The sequence below is a fragment of the Pezoporus flaviventris genome, unplaced genomic scaffold, assembly GCF_033815535.1.
Source record: "Pezoporus flaviventris isolate CSIRO_AGI_PZ_B2104156 unplaced genomic scaffold, CSIRO_AGI_Pfla_v1 ptg000031l, whole genome shotgun sequence".
NCBI lineage: Eukaryota > Metazoa > Chordata > Aves > Psittaciformes > Psittacidae > Pezoporus > Pezoporus flaviventris.
The window spans coordinates 58,063,512-58,085,904 of record NW_026892579.1 but is presented as its reverse complement, the minus strand read 5'-3'; the positions used below and the strand labels follow the sequence as shown (position 1 = coordinate 58,085,904).

General features: G+C 38.6%; 1 protein-coding gene across 7 annotated transcripts in view; it reads left to right on the top strand.

Moving 5' to 3' along the window:
• Window positions 1-22,393, top strand: part of WDPCP (WD repeat containing planar cell polarity effector) — a 159,059-nt gene that overhangs the window by 80,320 nt on the left and 56,346 nt on the right. For all 7 annotated transcript variants that reach the window (XR_009744677.1, XR_009744673.1, XR_009744675.1 and 4 more), the window contains 3 exons: window positions 3,265-3,874; window positions 7,601-7,789; window positions 10,341-10,464. Coding sequence is in view for 2 of the 7 variants with exons in the window: in XM_061461450.1 (XP_061317434.1) it covers window positions 3,265-3,874; window positions 7,601-7,789; window positions 10,341-10,464 (923 nt within the window). In the remaining 5 variants the exon portion in view is untranslated. The remainder of the gene's footprint in view (window positions 1-3,264; window positions 3,875-7,600; window positions 7,790-10,340; window positions 10,465-22,393) is intronic.

The window sequence follows — 22,393 nt, the reverse complement described above, 5'->3', positions numbered from 1 at the left end:
TCCAGAGATCTACTGCTCACCGGCAAGGAATCCCAGTGGATTCCTTTTAAAGAACTGCTAAAGCACTGTTTACTAGCACGTGGCAGGTAATGGAGTACTATCTTCTTGGGAAGGGAAAGAGAAAAAAAAGATGTTTTGATTGTTAGACTTCTTATCTTTAAAAAGTATTATCTTAGTCTTATTAATATGTTTCTGTAGTTGTATGTCTCTCCTTTACTTTTACAGTTATCACCATGAAAAATTAATAATGAAAGTAATTTCTGACAGAGAAACTCAAATCTTCCCTCTCAGATGAAAAAGAACATCCATTTTTTTTCCCCTTCAGAGTGCCAAATACCAGTTACACTCAGCAAAACTGGAAACCAGAACAAAGAGGTCTCTCGGCTTGGTACTCTTCCTCCAAGAGGCACATGAGGCCACTGATGCATGAGAAAAAGCTTATCTGTTCCAATCTAAGGAGAAATGTTTCTCTCATTTTCAGCCAGAATATGAGCAGTAGTGTCTAGAAAAGATTCCTTTAAGCCTAATTTGTTTAAACAGTATGTGAAAAATTGCATTTTGAAATGCAGCAAATTGTCTTTCTCTCGTCGCAGGAGCTTTTTCCTCGCTTAGTATTGCATTATATACAACAACCAGCTCTACCCTAGACCTCATTTCAAGGATTTGCTGTCAAAATTAAGTGAAGCTAGGAAGCTTCTCATCTCAAGTCTCATTAAATTAGCATTCCAAAATATAAGGTTTTACTTTCTTTTAAATTCAAAGTAGTGAGCAACATTTTGTCCCACTTTTGCTCTAACAAGGCGGAACAAAATTATTAATTGGATTCAGTTTGCTTGCTGACTCTCAAACGATCAGAAGACAACATTTATTTTTCTGTAGGTATTTCCATTGCTGTTTTCCAGCAGTCACTCCTATGGAGTTGTAAAATCCATGTTTCACGTGTTTTCTTCTGTATTGTTTTAACTTTCAAGGCCAGTCTCTCTTCAGAATTTAGTAGTGCTTTCTTTTATCTCTATCTCTCTCTATCTTTCTTTTGTCTCTCAATGGCTTGATCATTGTGTGGATCTTCATGACTTTCTTGTAGTTTGTGAGGAGATGTCCAGAGAGGAGAACTGGTTTTGGATCAAAATATGTAGATGAATAATGCAGTGCATTGAAATCTGCCACAGGAAGACAGAAACCTGAGTCCCAGAGGGCCTCAAGGCTCATTTCACTGAAGTTATGGAAGCTTTGAAGACTTGCTTGGGCAGATTTCTATTTCACATATTTGAAAGGCAGCTACATGGGTCTCCGTACATACTCTTAGGGAAAACTGAATAACAAACAATAACACTTTACCTTGTCTTTATTTGGGGTTAGAGAGCTCTGTGGTCACAGTGATCCTTTGTCCACAATGACCTCTTGTAGGTTTCCTTGCAATTCCTATGCGCTTTAACACCCTAATAAACTGTACATTTGAGCAGTTCTAGCATCTGCACAGTAGCCACTGCACATTTTGTGGGCATAAAAGACTAGTTGCAGAGGCTAAGTCACTGATGAAGGAATGGTCGAGGTGAGGAAATGTTTTTCAAACTCTACCTTAATTTAATCTTTTCTTTCCTCTTTGGTATGTATTTTCATTGATGACTACTCTGTTGAAACTGGTTTTCACAGGCTGGATGCATTGGCATGTATTATATTGCATGTATTACATGTTTTTGCATCAAGGGCTTCTTTGTATGTCTCTAACCTAAAGTAGCAAAGACTTGTATTAACCAGCAGCTGGTTTGCAGCCACAGAACTGCGATAATCCTTTTTTCTTTCTTTTGAATGAGAAACCCTTTAGCTGACAAAATTGTCAGAAGAAAACAGCCTAATCAGTCTGATCAGCATTCCGAATAACGTGTTTATAGATTCATCAGTTGCTTCTGAAGATTTAATGGGTGGTATGCCAAACAAAAATCTCAATTTCTTATTCTCCTTCTTTGCAGAATGAAAGCCTAAATTATGTGTTCAGTTGGTCTTGTGATCTGTGAAAATCTGCTTTAACGTCATGTGTGCATTTCTGTTTTCAACCTGAAATTTCCAAGTTTCCTCCCTCACCCTCTCTCTGCCTTTTAATCACATTTGTTACCCCTTTTGGTGTATATACTACTTGCATACCACCTGGATTCAAAAGAAGGAGCTTCCAGAATTAGTGGCAGGTCAGCAGCTTCAGTTTGCAGTGCGAAGAATGCTGTGGGTATACCTGAGGGTGGGGTTTGGCTCAGTTTGACATTTTCCTTTCACTCTTTATTTCTGCATGAACAAATACCAGCAAGTTTCTGACTGAGTTCCACTGCTCTCATTTTTCTAGAGACATCCGTTTTCTCTTTCTTTCAAAGAAAAAGCTTTTCATAAGCTATTTGCAACTTGTTTACAACTGGTATTTATCCTACAGTTTCCCTGCTCAAATCCTTTATAGCACCTCTCACTCAAACCCTTATATTGAAGGACGTGAATCTTCATTGGTTCCACTGTTGCCTCTATCACTTTATGGTACTTCCCATGTTTCCACACTTCAAATTCTTGCTCTTCGCCAGCTGCTGTCTTTGTATTATATTCTGCCTCTGTGTTCTTCTTCCAGTTCATTCAGCCTTCAAGTACCCCTAAATGGTCCCCCTTTCTTGCTATCACAAATTCATTTATTCTGCATCTGAAGCTATATGGCACCAAAGAACATCTACCACCTACTCATTTGGCAGTGTATAGTATACATTGTTTAAACATGCCATTGTTTCTACCACTACAGTGTAGTATTTTCTGTTACCATGGCCTAGAGTAAATGATCAGAAAACCTCTACATGTGATACTCAAAGTAACCTATTATAAATTTTTCCAGAAAATTTATAACCTACTGTAAATTTTTCCAGAAAACTTCCAGAAGATTTCTCCCCAACCCACTTGCAAATAATCAGTTATTATTTTCTATCAATCACTTGCTGATTTTTCCTCTTTCCAGCACTGTTAGGACCATTGCATCATTTATCCTCTATTCTGCTAAACTATTGTATACTCTGGACAAACAAATCTAGCTCAAACTATATTGCAGGGTTTTTTTCATCAAAGGAATTAACCTTTTAAAAGTTAAGACAGTAGATTTTACAACTCTAATTTCTGAAATGCTTGTTTGTTTTCGCTTACTGACCCATGAGAAAGCGTATTTGTGGCAGTCTGTTTTTAAATCATCAAAGTAAGAATACATTGTTAAAAATATGACTAAAAATGATTTGGATTTTTTTTTAGGTTCTGAGTTACGTGCGTACAGAATGGGATCCACTCGATGCAAGCTTCAGCACTAATCAGCCTTATCAGGTTTACACAGTGGAGCACTCCCTCTCTGCAGACAAAGAGCCCATGGCTGACAGTTGCATCTACAAGCGTGTTAGGAACAAAATGCAGTGTGTGGCAGTTACCAGAATACCACTACGATCCAAGGCCATCAGCTGTTGCAGAGATGTTACAGAAGACAAACTAGTCCTGGGTTGTGAAGATTCATCAGTAATTCTGTATGAAGCCTACAACCAAGTGACTCTGTTAGCCCAAGCAGAACTGCTGCCTGCTTTAATAACCTACCACCCTTCCGGAGCCATATTCATGGTTGGCAGCTCTCAAGGGGAGCTCCAACTTTTTGACACAGCACTGTCCCCAATTAAAATTCAGCTCTTGGCACAAGATTATTCACCTGAGGCAACTCTGCAATTCAGTAAACACTTTGACGTACCTAGCAGCCTCATCCAGATCCAGTGGGCCGCTCCTCAAGTTGCCCCGGCCAGCACTGACAGCACAAATATTCATGATCTTTTGTTAGTTAGATTTGACAAAGGACCCTTAGGAGTACTTCACTTTAAACTTGGTAAGTTATTGAGCACATCTATTGAACCTTGAGCTCTCAAGATATCTCAAGATCTGTAGATGTTTCCTTACAAGAAACATCTGTACATCAAAAGCACCCTCATTTTAGATATATGGGAACATAGCTTTAAAAGCACATAGTTCCAACGATATCTGAAGATGTGAACCAAGGAGGTCATTATGTTTCATGATTACTTAATGTCTTTTCAAATGAGGTCTGACAGAATAAGACATTTCACACAAGAAAGAAGGTTTTCATAAACTTCATAGAAGTCTCTAATTTCATTTGCCAGGGGCTGTGAATAAAAGAAGTATTAATACTAATTTTAGAATTTATATAGCACTTCTCATCTTAGGTGTAAGGAGACTTTGAAAGAGTAAAACCGTAACTATCTTCATTTTACAAACAGAATAAGAAGAAACAGTAAATGAAAGCTAAAAGGCTTTCCAAGAGTTACACAATGCGTCAGTGGCTGAATTAAGAATAAAACCCCTGCAGTTGCTCATCAGTGAGAACTGTATTCATTCCATTCAAGTCAGGCAAGTTACAGTGGTGCAAACCCACTGTGAGAGCTAAAAAAAAAACAATCATGCTTAAATCTTCTGACTACCAAGGCAGTGTTTCAGCAGGGCAGACAGCCATGTCGAATATACTCATCCTGGAAAATTTCAACATTTTGCTCATTGTCTGCCCAAGGAAACAGGATTGCCTTTGTAGATCTTTACAGGAGGGTTTTTATGATTCTTTTGTATAAAGCTATTGAGATTAGGAAGAAGGTTTTAAAAAAACCCCAAAACCCTAAGTGACAGAAAGGTTTGAAAAATCTACTTTATTTCATTACTTACTGTGATGTGCATGTGTTTTTTTTGGGGAAAAATCCTGCCTAAAGCACTGCCAACCTAAATATTTGAAAGACTGCATTTAAAAACTTAAAAAAGTATGCCACTGCAAACAAGTAAATTCATATAATAGGGTGTTAGAAACAAAAATATTGGATTAACTTATAGTTGTATAATTTAAAAAAAGCCAATGCAGATTATTACTGCTATCAAAAAAAAAAAACAACCCAATGTTAAAAATAACTATTTATAACTTATCATTTATTTTGAGATAATTCAGTTACATTATGTTCAATGACAGGTTTAGTCATTGAACAGTACCCCCAGAACTTGATGGTTTTATGCATGTTGGCCATTAAAAAAAACAGCTCTAAATTACCTCTTACCTGTCGAGCAGAAGGCACTCTACACATCTACCTTGCTTTTCTTTAGTCCTCCCTTGTGGGGTTTTCTCACGACAGCTTCCAGAAAGCACAGCTTTCCCCTTGCTATCTTTAGCACATTTATGTTCTTAGGAAGGCAAGCAGGCTCTCAGTGCAGGGATTTAGAGGCCTTTCCTGCTAATTGCCAGCTTGTAAACTTAATTGGACTGTCTCCCTGGGCACCGTTCCTAAATCAATTAGGCAGTGAGTTGGCTGTCACCTCTTTTTCCCAAGAAGGTTGCCTGGAAGCGCACCACCCAGGAGAAGTCAAGCATCCAAATGGGAAGATGTTGACCTCTACAGCTGAAAGTTATCACATTTTAAAATTCATTCTGTATAATTACTGTAAAATCTCTTCCAGGAGGAAGGCAAAGCTCTCTTTCTCTCCCTCTCTTCCTCTTTGTAGTCCACTGTGCAAAAATCTGCTGTTCTCTATTGCATCCTGGTTTTCAGCTTTACCCTCTTCTTCTCAGTTTTCCACACGACCAAGTTAATGCTGTGTTGATTAGTCAGTCCCTCTTCCCAACCTCAGTGGTTTTTAGTTCTCTGCTATTTAAGAAATAATGCAAATATAAATTATATGGAAAACTTAGGGATCCATGACAGCAAAACCCAGTCAGGCATTCAGGGCTGAAATAAAATCCATAATTAACTCATGGCTTGGAATTCTTTCCCATAAAAGTCTGTTAAAAAACTATGTCAGTGTGACTAGGCAAATATGTTTTTAACTTCCAACTGACATATGATTTTGGACAAGTTCTGTGAATTGTGCTGTCTAGCCAGATTTATTTCAGGAAAAGATTCCTATTAAATTCACCCTCAAACATGAATGGCAAATATTTTTGGAGTCCAATGCCAAACTCATTCTCAAAAGCACTGTGGCTTCTTGTCGTTGATGTCAACCCAGATCTTGGATAATGCAAACTTGGTACTGGTGCCAGTAGTTCAGCAAAAGACATTTAAAATATAATACTATATTTAATTAGCATACAAATAAGTATGTTCAACTTCACTTAGTGATTAATGTGAAGATTACTCAACTCATGTAATACTTTAAAAACACTAAACATTTAGGAAGAATAAAGTCTACCATAACAATTAGATACTATCACACATGCACAGGTTAAGTACAGGGCTATTACATATTATAATGGCTCTAATACATGCAAATGTAAAGTGAAATACAATAGACAACCATGTCTTTTCTTTAATGACTCTAAAAAAACCAAGTATTTCTCTGTTACAAAAAATAAATATATAAGCTTTTTTCGCCCAAACTTGTATATATGTTTCCCTCTACATTTTTTTCTTTTCCATTTCTTATTTTACATCACAAACAATGTATGCAACTACATTTATGAAAGTTTTCTGAGGTATGTTTTCTATATATCAGATCTGCTTTTCTCTGTTGTTAGATATTTCCCCCCAGCTTCAGTATCAGTAATGAAATTAAGCGTGTTCCCTTTATTTTTTTTTTTTTTTGCTTAAAATTGGTTTTGACAAACATTAGAATATAAATTGACAAAACCATGACATTATGTTTTTATTTAAAGTGAGGGGAATGGTAAATTTATTCTGGTCTCTCTTAAATACCTGGAGCAGTAGTGACAAAGAATGCCCTAACGCAGTGACCCAAAGCAAGCAACAGTTCCTAAAGTGCCATGTGTGCTCTATGTTGTGATCATTTGGCTAGTCAGAGACAATAAATAACATTACTATCTGCAGCTTTTCAGTCACATTTTCTGTTCAGAAGCCAAGATCTGCAAGTCAAGAAACATAAACAGTCTTTTAATTCTACTTTTCAGAGACAGAATGCTGTAGCTAAATCGTGCTTTCATGGAGTGAGCGGTGTATTGCTCAGGTTTTGCCCCATTATGGCAAGTTTGATTTTGGTTCCATGTGCAATTGTAATTCAAAGGTCTCTAGATGTTGACATCTTTCATGATATCCCCTCACAGAAGAAATGCTTCACTGGAGAGAATCTTGCCAAGATAGAAGTTCTAGAGCAATTTCAATACAGAGAGTAAATGAGTAACTTGCTGCTGTAAATTTGTATGTTTGTGTGACACAAATGCTATTTTTTAGTGTCGCCAGTAGTGTTTCCTGCAGGAGGGAGGTTCTATGAATATTCGCTTATTTTCTCCAATGTAATAATGGTAATCTGGGAATAAGGTTTTCCTACCATGTTTTAAACAAACTTCTTTGTATGATTCTGTCACGAGTGGATACTGGCTGTGTTCACTCAGCCTCGATCTGTGAAGGTCACTGATGTTTTTTCTGCTGTCCAAAGCAACCTCAGTATAGATATGCTAACATGATAAGGAGCATTCTGACATAAAAGTTTAATAATGAAATCTGTTAAACTTTCTAATTTTAGCTGACAGCAATTATTTTTAACTGTGCTGAAAAGTAGTCATCTATGTTTTTTATAACGCTATCTTTGGTTTTAATATTTCTTGTAAAAGGTGTGTTCACAAGAGGGCAGCTGGGCCTTGTGGAAATCATCCACCAGTATATTCGTTACGATGAGATACATGAGGCAATTAATGTCCTGAACACCATGAACTGGAACACAATGGGTCGTCAGTGCTACATATGCTTGAGTGCCATTGTTAATCACCTTCTCAAACAAAAGCTTACACCAGACAGAGAAGGTAAGACACTGATTATATTTTTAATGTATTTTTGTGGTGTCTTTGTCATTCATATGTGGATTATAACAATATGTTTATTGGCTGTATAAAGAAGATAATAGTGAGAATCCAGTCAGCCAGAATATGGTACTTCAGAACCAAATGTAATATGTAGACAAGTCATTTCAATAAAATCTGGATTAGTGTGTTGATCACATTTTAGTTTGTGTCAATAGTGATAATAAAAATAGATATCAATATGTATATGGTATAGGCGTTAATATATAACACTATCATAAATATACTGTAACTTTTTTACATAAATTTAGCTTATTTACAAGCTAATACTGGTTAATATTGGGATTGAAATGTTTGTTACATAGTCATGCTGAGACAGCACCAACTTAAGGAGGGGCATTTTCCTGCAACAGGGAAAAGAGATTTTGGTATGGGTTTTAAGGTGCTTTTGAAGGGTCATTCTTTCATTACAAGATCCAAAGGCTTTGAATACACTATCCTCTGCTGCCTCCTTTAGGATTATAGCATTTGTCCTTGCTGTAATCTTCTGGCCCCCTGCAGTAGTAGCTGGGGTCCCTCACAAGAAGTGATGAATTTTAGGTTCAGCCTTGTCTCTGCAGAAGCCTGGTGCGATGCCTTACTCTTGATTTGCTGTCTATCTTGAAACTCAATAGACTTCAAGATTTGAAGTGCCTTGATTTAGTGAAGGTGTTATCCTCCAGCATAGCAGGCAGACAGCTGGGGACCAGGCATCTTTTGTGGCAAGAAAGAATACTTAGTATTCTGGTGTGTTTGATGATAGAAAAACTCGGAGGTGTCCTACATTGCTGCCAAGTCATCAGCTATCACATTTTGGGGGATATTAAAAAAAAATCTCTGTGTTGCAAACATAGCGTATCAATTCTAAATAAAACATGCTTTTCAAAAGACCCATGAAAAGAGCTGGTTTTGAAACTCTCGTAAAAATATGCACATTATAAATAGCTGTCTGTGTGTTTTCCCCCATGCAGCTCCTTAACACTGTTTACAGCAGACAGAATTATATTCTGTCCGGGAGTTATTCTGTGTGAAACTAACAAATTTGGCATGGTAATTTGTTTTCTTTTTTATTAGCAAAACCTGGTGGGGCCTTTTATTTATAGCAATGGGGCAGTTATCTTTGAGATCTTTATTCTGCCTTCAACATCAAGCTGGGCAATCTAATGAATCTGTAACTGTGCTAGTAGTTACTCATATTCCATATAGGATGTAATATTTCAGAAGTACAAAACATGCTGTCAAAAAACCAGCAATGGTAATAGAGTATGGGTGGTTGTTTCACCATTTTTTAGAAAAAGGTACTGCTGTACTCAATTTTAATCTAAATTGACTGCTGCTTCAAAAGAAAATAGCTTTAAACTTCAACTTGCTGTCTAGATTGAGGATAATGGAAAACCTAATTTACTAACAGTTTGCTGTGTTACTGACACAGTACTATGAGCACATTTAGTGATATCAAGCCTAATAAAATAAAATGTAACTATGCTTGTAAAGAAAGAACCATTATCACTAAATACAGAAATGGCTAGTTTAAACAAATGTTAATAATAGCAAATCAGTGATATTTTTGTCTGCCTAATAAGACAATGGGCTATATTTTGCTTTTCAGGCCTCCACAAAATTGTGATTAGCAGTAGCAGTTTTCACATGCACTCCAAAAGGAGAAGCTCTACAGCAAATACATAGCACATTCTCCCCCTTCTGCCTATTAGGACTTGTACTATATGTTAACTCTCAAGCAAAAGTCACATAACATAAATATTATTGATCATTAGATTTCCTTTCAGTTAAGCATCTGGAACACACATATACTGTGTATTCTCTTGTATTATTTATAATGTTTTATTAAAAACATGCAGGAAAACGCCTCAGAGCTCCAGCTGTGGAATATAGTTGTTAGAACATAGCTAAAGCAGACAGAACTTCAGTAACAAAGGGGGTTTATTTTATTGATTACAAGGGATGTTATCCTGTTTCCCACCATTACACGCTGTAGGAGAGTCAAACCCTTAGGGTTTCTAGACCCTTTTATTTTAATTTTTAAGAACTGTGGGCTGGAGGAGGTTCCTTAGGCCTCAAGGCCATCACAAGAAGGGTTCTGTTACCTGCTGACCTAACAGAATAATCCCTGAGAATCTAAACTTCCTTGTTGTTTGCCTAGGAGGACAAAGACAATTTGAGCTAATTGAGAGTTGATCTCCACTGGACAAACTTGTTCAAACTTTATTACTCTTATGAGTTGCTTTTAATTGTATGCTGCTGGTGAGAACTTGATGTATTATAGACTTCATTCTTTTTTGACAGTTTTTGTTGCTCAAAGTCATTGTCAACCCAGCCTCAAAGTGAAAGTTTATATGCACGTTTGTGTTTGTACAGTCTGTCATATTTTGATTTCATCTGTCCTACCTCACATTTCACCAGTGTTTGAGGAATTTGACTGACTGCAAACATGAGCAACCTGTTGTAACAGAAACAGTTTCACTTGTTTCACTGGTGCTGTGTTTGAACTCCACAGCACAGCTTGAGGCAAGCCTTGGAACCTTTTATGCTTCAACAAGACCCCTCTTGGATACAACCGTGCTGGAGTACAGAGACCCAATCAGCAGATACGCAAGAAGGTTCTTCCACCACCTGCTCAGGTGAATGACAGTTTCAAGTCATTGCCTATTTCAATATCTACCTACTTTAATGTGGTTAACATTTTCCAAGAGGACCACCCCTGAAAAAAATGCATTCTGTATTACTGTTTAACTTGCACTTCGTTCCTTTCAAATAGAGTATTGCAGATAAAATGCTATTTAGAGCTCTCCTATCATCAATACATTTAATATGAATCACCCTTTCCCTTTTAGCTTGATGGAAAAAAGATAACATGCTTCTGAGAGATTTATATTTACCAATTGCTTGCAGATTAACTATTTAAACAGCTTACAAACTTGGAGAAAATAAAGTATTTAAATAGATGCCAAAAGATAAATGGACAGTGCATGGTCCAAGATGTTTTTCCCGTTGCACCATTGAAATCAGAGCATTTTGTTATTCTCACTCTCATAGTTCTCATACAGAAATTCGTATTCCAGCAATTTTCAGGGAATTTTCAGTGCCCTTAAAAATAAGAGGAGAAAATGAAACATTGAATTTGTCTGTAAATTACATGAATTAGAAGAGTCATAATACCAGATTCAGCTAGAATTTATAGTACATTGGTTTATTGCTGTATTTTCCTTCAAAATAAATCAGTAGCCTAAATTTCAATCATCCATAACTATCAATATGCAGCAGTTTAACCTGTTCATGTGTTCAACCACAAATTTAGCTGAAACATTCCCTTTGAGAATTATTCAGTGGTTGGAAATAAAGAGAATTTACCTTCTGAGTGACAGAAAGTTTGCGATACATTTTGTTGTGCAGGAGTATAGATAGACATAGTGAGAAGACTTACAATGCACCCTTTTTTGATGATTCATCCAGTGTATATATACATCATCTGCATAGGCAAAGCTAGGGACTGCAAGTTACTTTGATAGTACAGTGTGTGCCTCTTTCAAAGCTTAAAGAAAAATATTTTATACCGTCTTCTATAATTTGAGTCTGAATGGGATCATCTTTTTGGTAAAAGGGTCTATTTCCATTCCAATGGGGAAATTATTCTAAGCAGAAGAATGCTCCAAATATCTGCATAATATGCACCAGCCTTTCACTAGAGCTAAAAGGTGTGGCCACAACAGTGGGTTCAAGCTCCTTTGCTTTTTCCTTTCTCCTAGAAACCAGCAGGGAACATCTGTTGATGCAATGGCCAACTGTAGTGACTGTGGGCCAGTTGCCTGCAGAGGACAGATGTGGAAAGAATGCCTCAGAGATTGCTGAGAGGTGTTAACTATAGTGCTCTTGCATCTGCAAGAGAAAGGTGTATTCCCTGTGACTCAGGATTTGCTTCCAAATGCTAGCAGGCATGCAGAGGCATGGGGCCCTGGCTAAGCTTTCAGCCCTTGGGGCAGCTGAACACAGCTGAAACACTGACTCAATCACCCTAGCAAACAAGAAGCTTCAGCGTCAGAATGCTGCCTGGACAGAGTGGGGCACGGACAGGAGGTTTATAGGAGAGTCTCTCCGTGTCTTTTACCTACACTATAGAGCAGCCCTTGAACAACCTATGGTTGTGGCAGTTTTTGGAACAAATGTGTGTTATTTTGCTGTTTCCCTATTGTCAAAGGGATTTGTGTTTGACTGAATCAAAGTGATAGGATCATGTGATTGCTGCAGAACAGATGGTAATGCTTAAAGCTTATCTGAGAAGACATAATCTAAGTACAAAATGGAATGTTCAAAAGTGGGAGATTTATCTGATAGAAAGCAAGGAAATTATGTTCAGAGCTGATCTTTAGTGCATTAAAGTGGCTGTGCCTTAATTGGTGTTTATTTCCTTTCAGATGTTTTCTTAAGTGACTAGAATGATTTGAATGTAGGCTAAACAGAGAGTACTACATTTGTTGGAAGAAGAATGGTAGTCCATGGTTCTGGGTGAGAGAATGCAATCTAAGTACGATGCAGTGTCTAGGAGAATCATAGGGAGGCACAATGCTTACTAATTCAGGCATGTGAAAGTTGCAGCCACTATTATATTGTCTGTGAGGAGCCAGCAAGGCAAGCCACTTCTGCCAGCTTGCATTTACAATTGTAGGTTCAGGACACAAAGAGAAGTGAGGAGAGAATTAGTCTCTTGCCTTTTCAGGTCACCATATTATGCCCATGAGGACACTGAAAATGTAGTATTCCTCCCACTACCTGTTTGTCAGAAACCAACAACTATGTCTGGGTGTCAGGAAGACCACATTTTAAGTCAGTTATACAATCTTGTTATACTATCTTGTTATACTATATTGATTTATTCAGTTTTTTACCCTTATTCGTTTAGCACTAAATACTTGACTAATTACAAATAGTTAATGAATCTCTTCAGGGTGAATTTTTGTTACCGGAGATGTGCCTGCATGACCAAACAAGAGACGTGAATGCAGCAGCACTCTAAACTGTGATGGAGCACTAGGGGACATTTGTTACTGTCTTGCGAGCATGAGGAGACAAAAGCAAAGTCATCACTTTGTACCCTGTTCAAACAAGAAGTAGAGGAAACATAGCATTTCTTAAATTATGTGCACTATGACCGATATTCAGAAAGTATTTGTTGGAATAGAGTAAGGTCTTCCATAATTCATTTGGGCTTCAGAGAAAGCAAGCAGCAGATGCACAGAAGTTATATCTAGAGGATAAAGAGCTAAAACACACAGGGAGAAACTCAGAAATGGAGTAGGAAGAGTGAGTAAAGTGGGGTTAGGAGCAGGAGTAGAAGACATGAAATTGGAGACAAACGCCTAAAGGCAGGGATAGGGACTTACAGAGTCCTGCAAAAGGGCAGAGTGAGAATGTGGAGTGAAATGTGGGAAGACATCTTAGGACGTGTGTGGTGAGCTATATATAGGAGAACAGACACATAAGGGATGGACAGGGAAGGGTGAAGTCTTTCCTACACATTAAAACATTAAAACACTTAAATGTTTCTAGATCTAAATCTGAAAAATGTTCATATAAACAAAAGTTTTTGCCCTCCCCCTGGCTTTCCTTTGAATGCCCCACCAATCTGCCTTAAGCCTTTTCTAGAAGGACCTACTCTTGAGAGAGAAATATTAATTCATTCTACATGCTGAGACAATCTTTGACCTGCCTGCTGAGTCTGCCAGAAAGGTGCCAGTTATTGTTGTACTTTTAAAGATGTGAGTGTCTGTATTTACTAGAATTGAGAAATACAGTTGCCCTTTCAGAAAGGCTATCCTCACCTAGTAATAATCATGTGCCAATGATTTTAATCTTTACTGTAGGCTGAAAGGTTGTATATCCAGTTGCAAATAACTGGAGACATCCATTTTCACACTGAGATTACAGGCTAACTACTTTTCTACCATCAAAGAGATCTGTTTCTAGAAAACACTGAATGCTGTGATAGTAGGTCCCTTATTTAGGTGTTGGGCACTTTAGAAAGAAGATGCTTCATCATTACTGGCTGTATTGCAAGTATGGGTTAGAATATGGTGCTGCAACCTGAGGTGGGCCAAGGAACACTGACAGCACGGTTGAAACGGATTGCAATTAGAAGCAAGGATAATTCCTTGCAGTGCATTTGACGCAGCCATTCTATTTGTATCCATCATTACAAAAGCTAAGTTCTTAAATTTGCAAGTCATGCAGCATCTTCAGCTTCCACTAAAATCGAAGCTTAGAGCTTTGCAGGTATAGGCCCTGAATGTAAAATATGGAATACCTCCAAAACCAGGCGTTCAGTATACAAAATTAAAATTAAAGGCCTCTTAATTATATGTTGAAGATCCATTACAACAGTATTTATGGAATGGATAATTATTTTCACTTTAAATTCTTATCTATAATTAAAAAATACAAGAACTGAATTACAAGTATAGAAATGTATCTTAGGTGTTCCTTGCCACTTCAGTAGCACTCAGGTATTTTATTATGATGTCACTGCTTATAATAATATAATGCAATGCATTATATCATTATGTAAAATGTTGAGCAGAGGTGGATTTATTAGGAAGCCTTGGAGAGCTGGAACCTTCTTACCCCCACCCTTTTGCTGAGCACTGCCTACTAAGTGTGTTTGTGTAATGGAGGAGTGACTGCGCAACCTCCTGCCTCTCTATAACAGCCTCATCTAGCCATGTACAGAACATGGAATGGGATGGAATAGCTTTTCACTCGTTAACTATGGCATCGCTGACTCATGGCTTTGCTTCACTCTGATCAAGCATTCGTAAATTGTACTTGTCATATTTTCTAATGCATGAAATTATCTTGTTTGTTTGACACACATGCACAGGCACAAACACACGCCTGCTCTGTTTTGTTCAAATTTTTCTGTCTCAGAGAGACAGTGAGAAAGTAACATAGCATGAGGTGGAGGTAAAGGCTGGGTTGGAAAGTAAAACCTGAAATGCAGCTCAGGTTTTTTATGTAGAATCAGAATGCAGTCACAGCCCTGTGTTTCTGCTGTGCCCTTTCATAGAATCATAAATCACAGAATGGTTTGGTTTGGAAGGGACCTTAAAGCTCATCCAGTTCCACTCCCCTGCCATGGGCAGGGACACCTTCCACTAGACCAGGTTGTTCAAAGCTACATCCAAACTGGCTTTGAACACTTCCAGAAATGGGACAGCCACAGGTTCTCTGGACAATCTGTGCCAGTGTCTCACCACTCTCATAGTGATGAATTTTTCCTGATATCTAATCTAAATTTAGCCTTTTTCAGCTTAAAACCATTCCCCCTTGTCGTGCCACTTCCCTCCCTTCTAATTCTGTTCTTGTGTTTGTGAATACACAGTTTAAGGATCTTTTTGCCTTTTTTTTTTTTTTAAGCATGGAAAAATACTAAGATTCAAAATCATTTGGACTTTTCCATCCAATAATATAGTTAAGAGAATGTCATTGGGTTTTTTCCCATAGGACAAACATGTTTCTCTACAATGCAAAGCACTGTTGTAAATAACTAGATAGTGCATTTGCTTCTTTCAAGAGCAGAGTGCATCCTTGATCACTTTCAGTGCTAAAATTTTAAGTGGATTAAGGAATGATTCTCCTTTGTCTGAATCCAAAAGCAAAAACCTCCACCATGTTTTTACTGTTACTGTTTTTACTCCGCAGATCTTCTCAGAAGTGTTGTGTACTCTTCTCAGTGTTCAATGTAAGATGCTACTGGTTGAACGCAAAGAAAAATTTAGCAACACGTTGGGCAGAACATTCATAAAGGGGTATGATTTTACACACAGAACTTGATAGAGATCCTTTGTAAATAAACACTCATAAAGGAGATGAGAAAGTAGGTGGTCATTAGCATTAGGGGATCTGCTTTCAGCCAGTACTGATTTTTATGAATCACTTCACTATTCAAGAGTTCTGAAGTGTACTGCTGTACTACCTGACATGATGCCTTGACACAGTCAGTTATCACTTAAGTCCAAGACAGCCTTTGAAAAACTAAAATAAAGCTCTTTCGCCCTGCGGGTACATCACTTATGCAGTACTAACTACCCCTTGGTAAGCAGGTTCCCATATCACTACACTGCAATTTGCAAAGTAGATATTCACTGTGAGTATTCCATCCTAAATAGGACCCTAAATCAAAGGTGAAAAAATGCCTCAACTTCATAGGAATAGTTTCCAATCCCATCTGCTGCCAACTGTATGGAACTGAGGGACAGAGTGAGCAAAGAGCTTTTATGATCCTTTTTAAGAGCACCCTAAAAGTAGAATCTATAATTATATTGGTACATAGTGTGTCACAAAATATGTAAAATATGTATAAACATTAATGATGACATGGTTCAGGACTGAGAATACCTTTTATATTCATAAGGTAACCCATTAGGCATTAAATTATGCCTTCAGATAAAATGACCACTGATGTCAGTCAGGTTCTCTATGTGGCCACATGAACAGAATTCATCTCTATAGGAGTAAGTTCAGTAGCAGCATTCTGACTAAAGTAGCAGCTTCTGGAGCGGACTTTGAAGAGTCGTTTTTTGTCATCTTGTGAAAACGATCAAAACGAAAGGTTTTCATATTACCATGGCACTGATAAATGAGAATTTCGAGTGCTGTGATGGAACTAAACATGAAAAGATTCTGCTGGTCATGCTTCTTGACCTGTTTTAGAAACAGGAAATAAAGGCACCTATTTAATGGAACTAGATTATTTTTTCAGTTAAAAGAGGTTAAATATCTCAGGAAAAGTTTAGAATATCTTTGCTTCCATCCTATGTTGCTAATGATTTGGTTTTTTTCTTAAGTCAGCTGCACTACAGTTTCAATTTCAGTCAGATGCTTTGATGCCACAGGAATGGCTCCAGGATTTAATTCCCTAGTGGTGATTACAATGTATTAATACTGAACAAAGTATCAGGGGGATGGGGGACAAATGACATAATTGCTTGAGAATAAAATCCCATTAATATAAACCATGAGAAATCCCTGTCAGAGATTTGGGCAAGATTTTCTGCTGAACCCAATGGGAGACACTGCTTGAAACATGGGAAAAATGGCCCTTTCCGCACACTAAAAGCAGTGCCAGAGCTATTCTAATATGGAGCCATTTCCCAAAGCCAGCAACAGATGCTGCTTGGTGGCCCAGAGTGCCATGAGTCTTCCAGTTCTCTGCTACATCCCCACCAATGGGACTGCACTAGGAAAAAGGAACACAGAATAGCTATGCTGGACGAATGTTTGTGCCAAGGCTATTCCCACATGCTAGTTAATCTGACTTTGATATTGCTACTTTTAGAAGCTGAGCTCACATAGAGACCATTGTTCTGTTGTGTTGTGTAACTGATTGTCTGCCCTCATAAGGTGTTTTCTTTCCTGTTGTACCAGTGGTGCAATTCCCCTGAAATCTGAGGGGCTTTGGACATACATAGAGTGCAGAAACAATACAAATGCACCATATTTATGAACAAAAGCTCAAGAATAAGTTCTTAGCAACACATCTTCGCTCTTGAGCAGCTGCGGTGAGTCAGCCTCAGCCTTTGCAGGTCATCAGTTACTCCCTCCACATCAATGCTGCCTAGTCACTAGTGGCATCTCCCTCTGGAGACTCAAAAATCTCTTCTTGAGGTCCTGACCAAGAACAAGAATTTACGATGTTTGGGTTTTTTGCTTACAGTCTTTGCAAATTTATCCATATGTCATCTCTTTCTCCATTCATCTTCAGAGCCTTTCTAAGCCCTGCTTCACTTTTCTACATATGGACCATCTGACTGTATTCTGTCTTGAGCTCAGCTCATCAAATCACAGAAGACTATGGCTTGGCAATCTGTAATCTGTTTGTTGTGTGCAAAAGATTGGTTTTTTCCCCTCTCTAATGGCTTTATTTTTCTGACTTTTCTCTTAGTTCCATCCAGTACCCTCCAGGAAGAGCTGATTGAATCAGGCAACCCAAGGCTTCCCATCTTCAAATGCAGAGCTTCCTTTTATGGCTCTTCAGAACTGAAGAGCCTGCTAAGGAAACAATATCATAAGTAAAATTTAGAACAAAAGTCAGCAATAGTCAATTGTCCAATAACTGAATGTAGTGTCTTGGGGCGCACCTCACCCTTTCTGACTTAATAATGTAGAATTCAGATGTCCTACACACTCATCTGGGCTTCCTCTGTAGTTGGTATAAAGACATGGGCACCCAAAGGATGAGTAATCCCATTGAAGGGAGATGTCTAAGATAAGCACGAAGAATCAAATACCAGTGCCTACTCCTATCAATTAACTATAAAAGGAGCCTACCTGATTAGCTTAAATTAGCCATGTAAAGATGAGCTGTTTGAAGATTTGCACTTTAAATGTGTAGCTCCTGTATCACATTACTGGCCAGTTAATAGAATGATCTTAGATGCTCAGATATAGTTTCTGTAATAGGACAGAGGCACAAAGACTACCAAAAAAACCTTAAGTAAGGTTTACAGAAAGACACAAAAAGCAGATAGGCATGCAGATTTATTTTAAAATCCTCTTTTGACCAGTTGGCCAGGATCGGAGATGATGGGGGTGTTACATAGTTTACACCAATAAGCATTGAAGTATCAGTAAAAGAAATTATACCATAGACATATAAACAGTGATATATGATGAGCAGTAGATAAAATTCATCCAGAATTTCTAAAGGTAGTCAAGCATAAAATAGCTAAAATACACTGTGGTATATAACCTCTTATTTACCTTAGCACTTGAGGACAAGGACATGGAAAATGATGTCAGCTTTTAAAGAACAGCCTGCAGAGACCTTGAAGAACTATAGAGTTCTAAATCCAACCTTTGTACCAGTGAAATTAGTAGAAACTATTTATTTTTTTTTTTTAACATACAGACAAATATGTTGTACAGGAAGAGTCAGCAGGATTTTGTAGAAACATAGAATCATAGAATATTTAGGGTTGGAAAGGACCTTAAGATCATCTAGTTCCAACACTCCTGCTATGGGCAGGGACACCTCACACTAAACCATTTCTGTAAAGGCAAGTCATGTCTCTAAACTCCCAATTCTTTGATGTCATTAGTGATGTCAGTAATGGATATCCAGTGGCTACTGATGAAAGTTTCACCACTGAAGACCTTTTTGGAAGGCCTCCCACCAAAATGTCTTAAAGAAACTAAGCTGCCACAGGATGAGAGCGAGGCTCCTCTTTCATAGATAAGTAATTCATTAAAAGGTAAGTAACAGAATAAATGGTCAGTTGTTAGTGGAGATCACCAATGGAAACTACAAGTGTAGCAAATCTATACTCATAAGTAGCCTGGCAAAGGAGCAAACAGTGAGGTGCCAGCATTTGCTAATGATAGAGGCGTTGGAACTAGATGATCTTAAGGTCCTGTCCAACCCTAACTATTCTATGATTCTGTGATTCTATGACTAAGACTGGGAAAGACAGGGACGGCTAGGAAGAGCAGCTAAAGGACTTCACTAGACTCAGGACGTAGTGTCAAAATTGGAGATAAAGTTAAATGTAAATAAATTAAAAGTGAAACACACAACAGGGGGTGACTCCTAACTTCATGTATAAAATAATGGAGTCTGAGCTCACCATTATTCTAGAAGAATAATTTTGTCTTATAACTCTACAGGTATGAAATAGTTCATTACTCAGCACAGATACAAAAATCAAATGGGATGCAAGGAATTCCTAGAAAAGGAATAGGCAACAAAACTGTGAATTTCAATTCACCTGAATTTTGTGGGTAGTTTTGGAGTCCCATAATCATAGAATCATAGAATAGTTAGGGTTGGAAAGGACCTGAAGATCATCTAGTTCCACCCCCCCTGCCATGGGCAGGGACACCTCACACTAAACCATGTCACCCAAGGCTTCGTCCAGCCCGGTCTTGAACACTGCCAAGGATGGAGCATTCACAACCTCCCTGGGCAACCCATTCCAGTGCCTCATCACCCTAACAGGAAAGAGTTTCCTCCTTATATCCAATCTAAACTTCCCCTGTTTAAGTTTTAACCCATTACCCCTTGTCCTGTCACTACTGGGGACTACAGTCCCTAATGAAGAGTCCCTCTCCAGCATCCCTATAGGCCCCCTTCAGATACTGGAAGGCTGCTATGAGGTCTCCACGCAGCCTTCTCTTCTCCAGGCTGAACAGCCCCAACTTCCTCAGCCTGTCTTCATACGGGAGGTGCTCCAGTTCCCTGATCATCCTCGTGGCCCTTCTCTGGACTTGTTCCAACAGTTCCATGTCCTTTTTATGTTGAGGACACCAGAACTGCACACAATACTCCAGGTGAGGTCTCACAAGAGCAGAGTAGAGGGGCAGGATCACCTCCTTCAACCTGCTGGTCACGCTCCTTTTGATGCAGCCCAGGATACCGTTGGCTTTCTGGGCTGCAAGCGCACACTGAAGCTGGCTCATGTTCGTTTTCTCATCAACCAACACCCCCAAGTCCTTCTCCACAGGGCTGCTCTGAATCTTTTCTTTGCCCAACCTGTAGCTGTGCCTGGGATTGCTCCGACCCAGGTGTAGGACCTTGCACTGGGCATGGTTAAACTTCATGAGGTTGGCATCAGCCCACCTCACAAGCGTGTCAAGGTCCCTCTGGATGGCATTCCTTCCCTCCAGCGTATTAACTGAACCACACAGCTTGGTGTCATCAGCAAACTTGCTGAGGGCGCACTCAATCCCACTGTCCATGTCAGCGACAAAGATGTTAAACAAGACCGGTCCCAACACTGATCCCTGAGGCACACCACTCGTTACTGGTCTCCAGCCGGACATTGAGCCATTGACCACAACTCTTTGTGTGCGGCCATCCAGCCAGTTCTTTATCCACCGAGTGGTCCATCCATCAAAGTGATGTCTCTCCAATTTAGAGACAAGGATGTCGTGTGGGACAGTGTCGAACACTTTGCTTAATTCCAGGTAGATGACATCAACAGCTCTACCCCTGTCCATCAGTTCTGTAGCCCCATCATAGAAGGCCATGAAATTGGTGTAAAAGGTTACAGCAGAACTCAAAAAGCTTTAGAAAGGGCAGCCAGAATTATTGAAGGCATGAAACAGCTTTAGTGAAAAGAATAACTAAATAGATTAGAACTCCTCGACCTATAGAGGAGGCAACTGAGAGATCTATTAAATTGTGGGCATTAGGGAAAAGAGCACAATAAATGACTGCTCACTGCTTCTTCTGCTAACTAGGGGTCACCAAGTGAAGCTAACACAGTTTCAAAATACAGTGATTCTTCACATAACCTGTAATTAAAATATGAAGCTTCTTACCGCAGGATATTTTGGGTGATAAAATTGTATATGAGTTCAAAAGCAAGGTTCGGGGATGAGAAATTCACAGAGAAAGTTCACAGAAACTACCTCTGGCTCAGCAAATCCCTGAACCACAAATTATTGGGAGATTCCTTAGGTAAGTATCACCATACACTTGCCCTGTTCTTGTATTCTTTCCTAGGTTCCTAGCTGTTGCCAAGGTATCAGGTTAGATGTACCTTCTGTCTAAGAAAACAGTTGTTCTTACATTTTATGTTCTTGTACATGATGCTGTGCAGAAAAAGCATTAAATGCTCATTAGTTTTCCATTTGCTCCCTCAGAAATATGCTGAAATTTGTACAATCAAATTTCTGGAGTATTCCTTGTCTGTCTCTCCTGTGGCTGTATTTTCTGTGATGGAGTTCTTATGTGTGAGAATTTTATGACCATTACCACTGCATTATTTTGTTATAAAGAAATAATATTAGCTATTGACAAACCTAGATAGAAAAAGTAAATATACTCTAATGGACCTGTAACTCAACAAGTGATTCAAAATTTGGCCCTGCACCATTACTTTAGGATTAGATATTTATCCTTAGGCAGTCTGCTTTAGAAAATATTGAGCTAATATATTTTCTCTGAGAAGTCTTAGCACTAAAAAACCCCACATCTTATCCAATGTCAGGCATGAAAGAGAATTGGCCCTGTACCTCATGGAAAATCAAGGAGGAAAAGGGCCTGTTCATCTGAACTTTAATACCAAATTTCCATCTGCTGCAGGTTGAAATTGCAGAGATATCACACATATACAATAGGGATTTATTATAGAGGCAGCAACTCATCCTTAACCATAGCAATGATACTGGGCCTCTGTTATAGAGCTGTCTTTAGTGTGTAGACATGCTGATATGTTTGCTCAATAAAAATCCAGCTTTCAAGACATACTGTTAAGTTTACATGATCACCAGAGTGAGAGGGATAAAGCTGGAAAAGAAGAAAAGCAGAAGCGAATTAATGCAATAAAGGCTAGGATTTAACAGACAGGGTTGAGTAAAATAAATGTGAAACAACAGGTGTCACTGACTCTTATCAGCATTTTTAATTAACACCTGGTTTTAGGCCAGACTACTTTGGAAGAGTATGTTGGAGTGTGTCTGTATTTAAAGATAAAGATAGACTGTTGAGAAGTTACTAAGTAGTAAGAGGTTGGGGGAACGGGGAGGTTCAGGGGTGGGAGGAGGCTGTGTATGCTG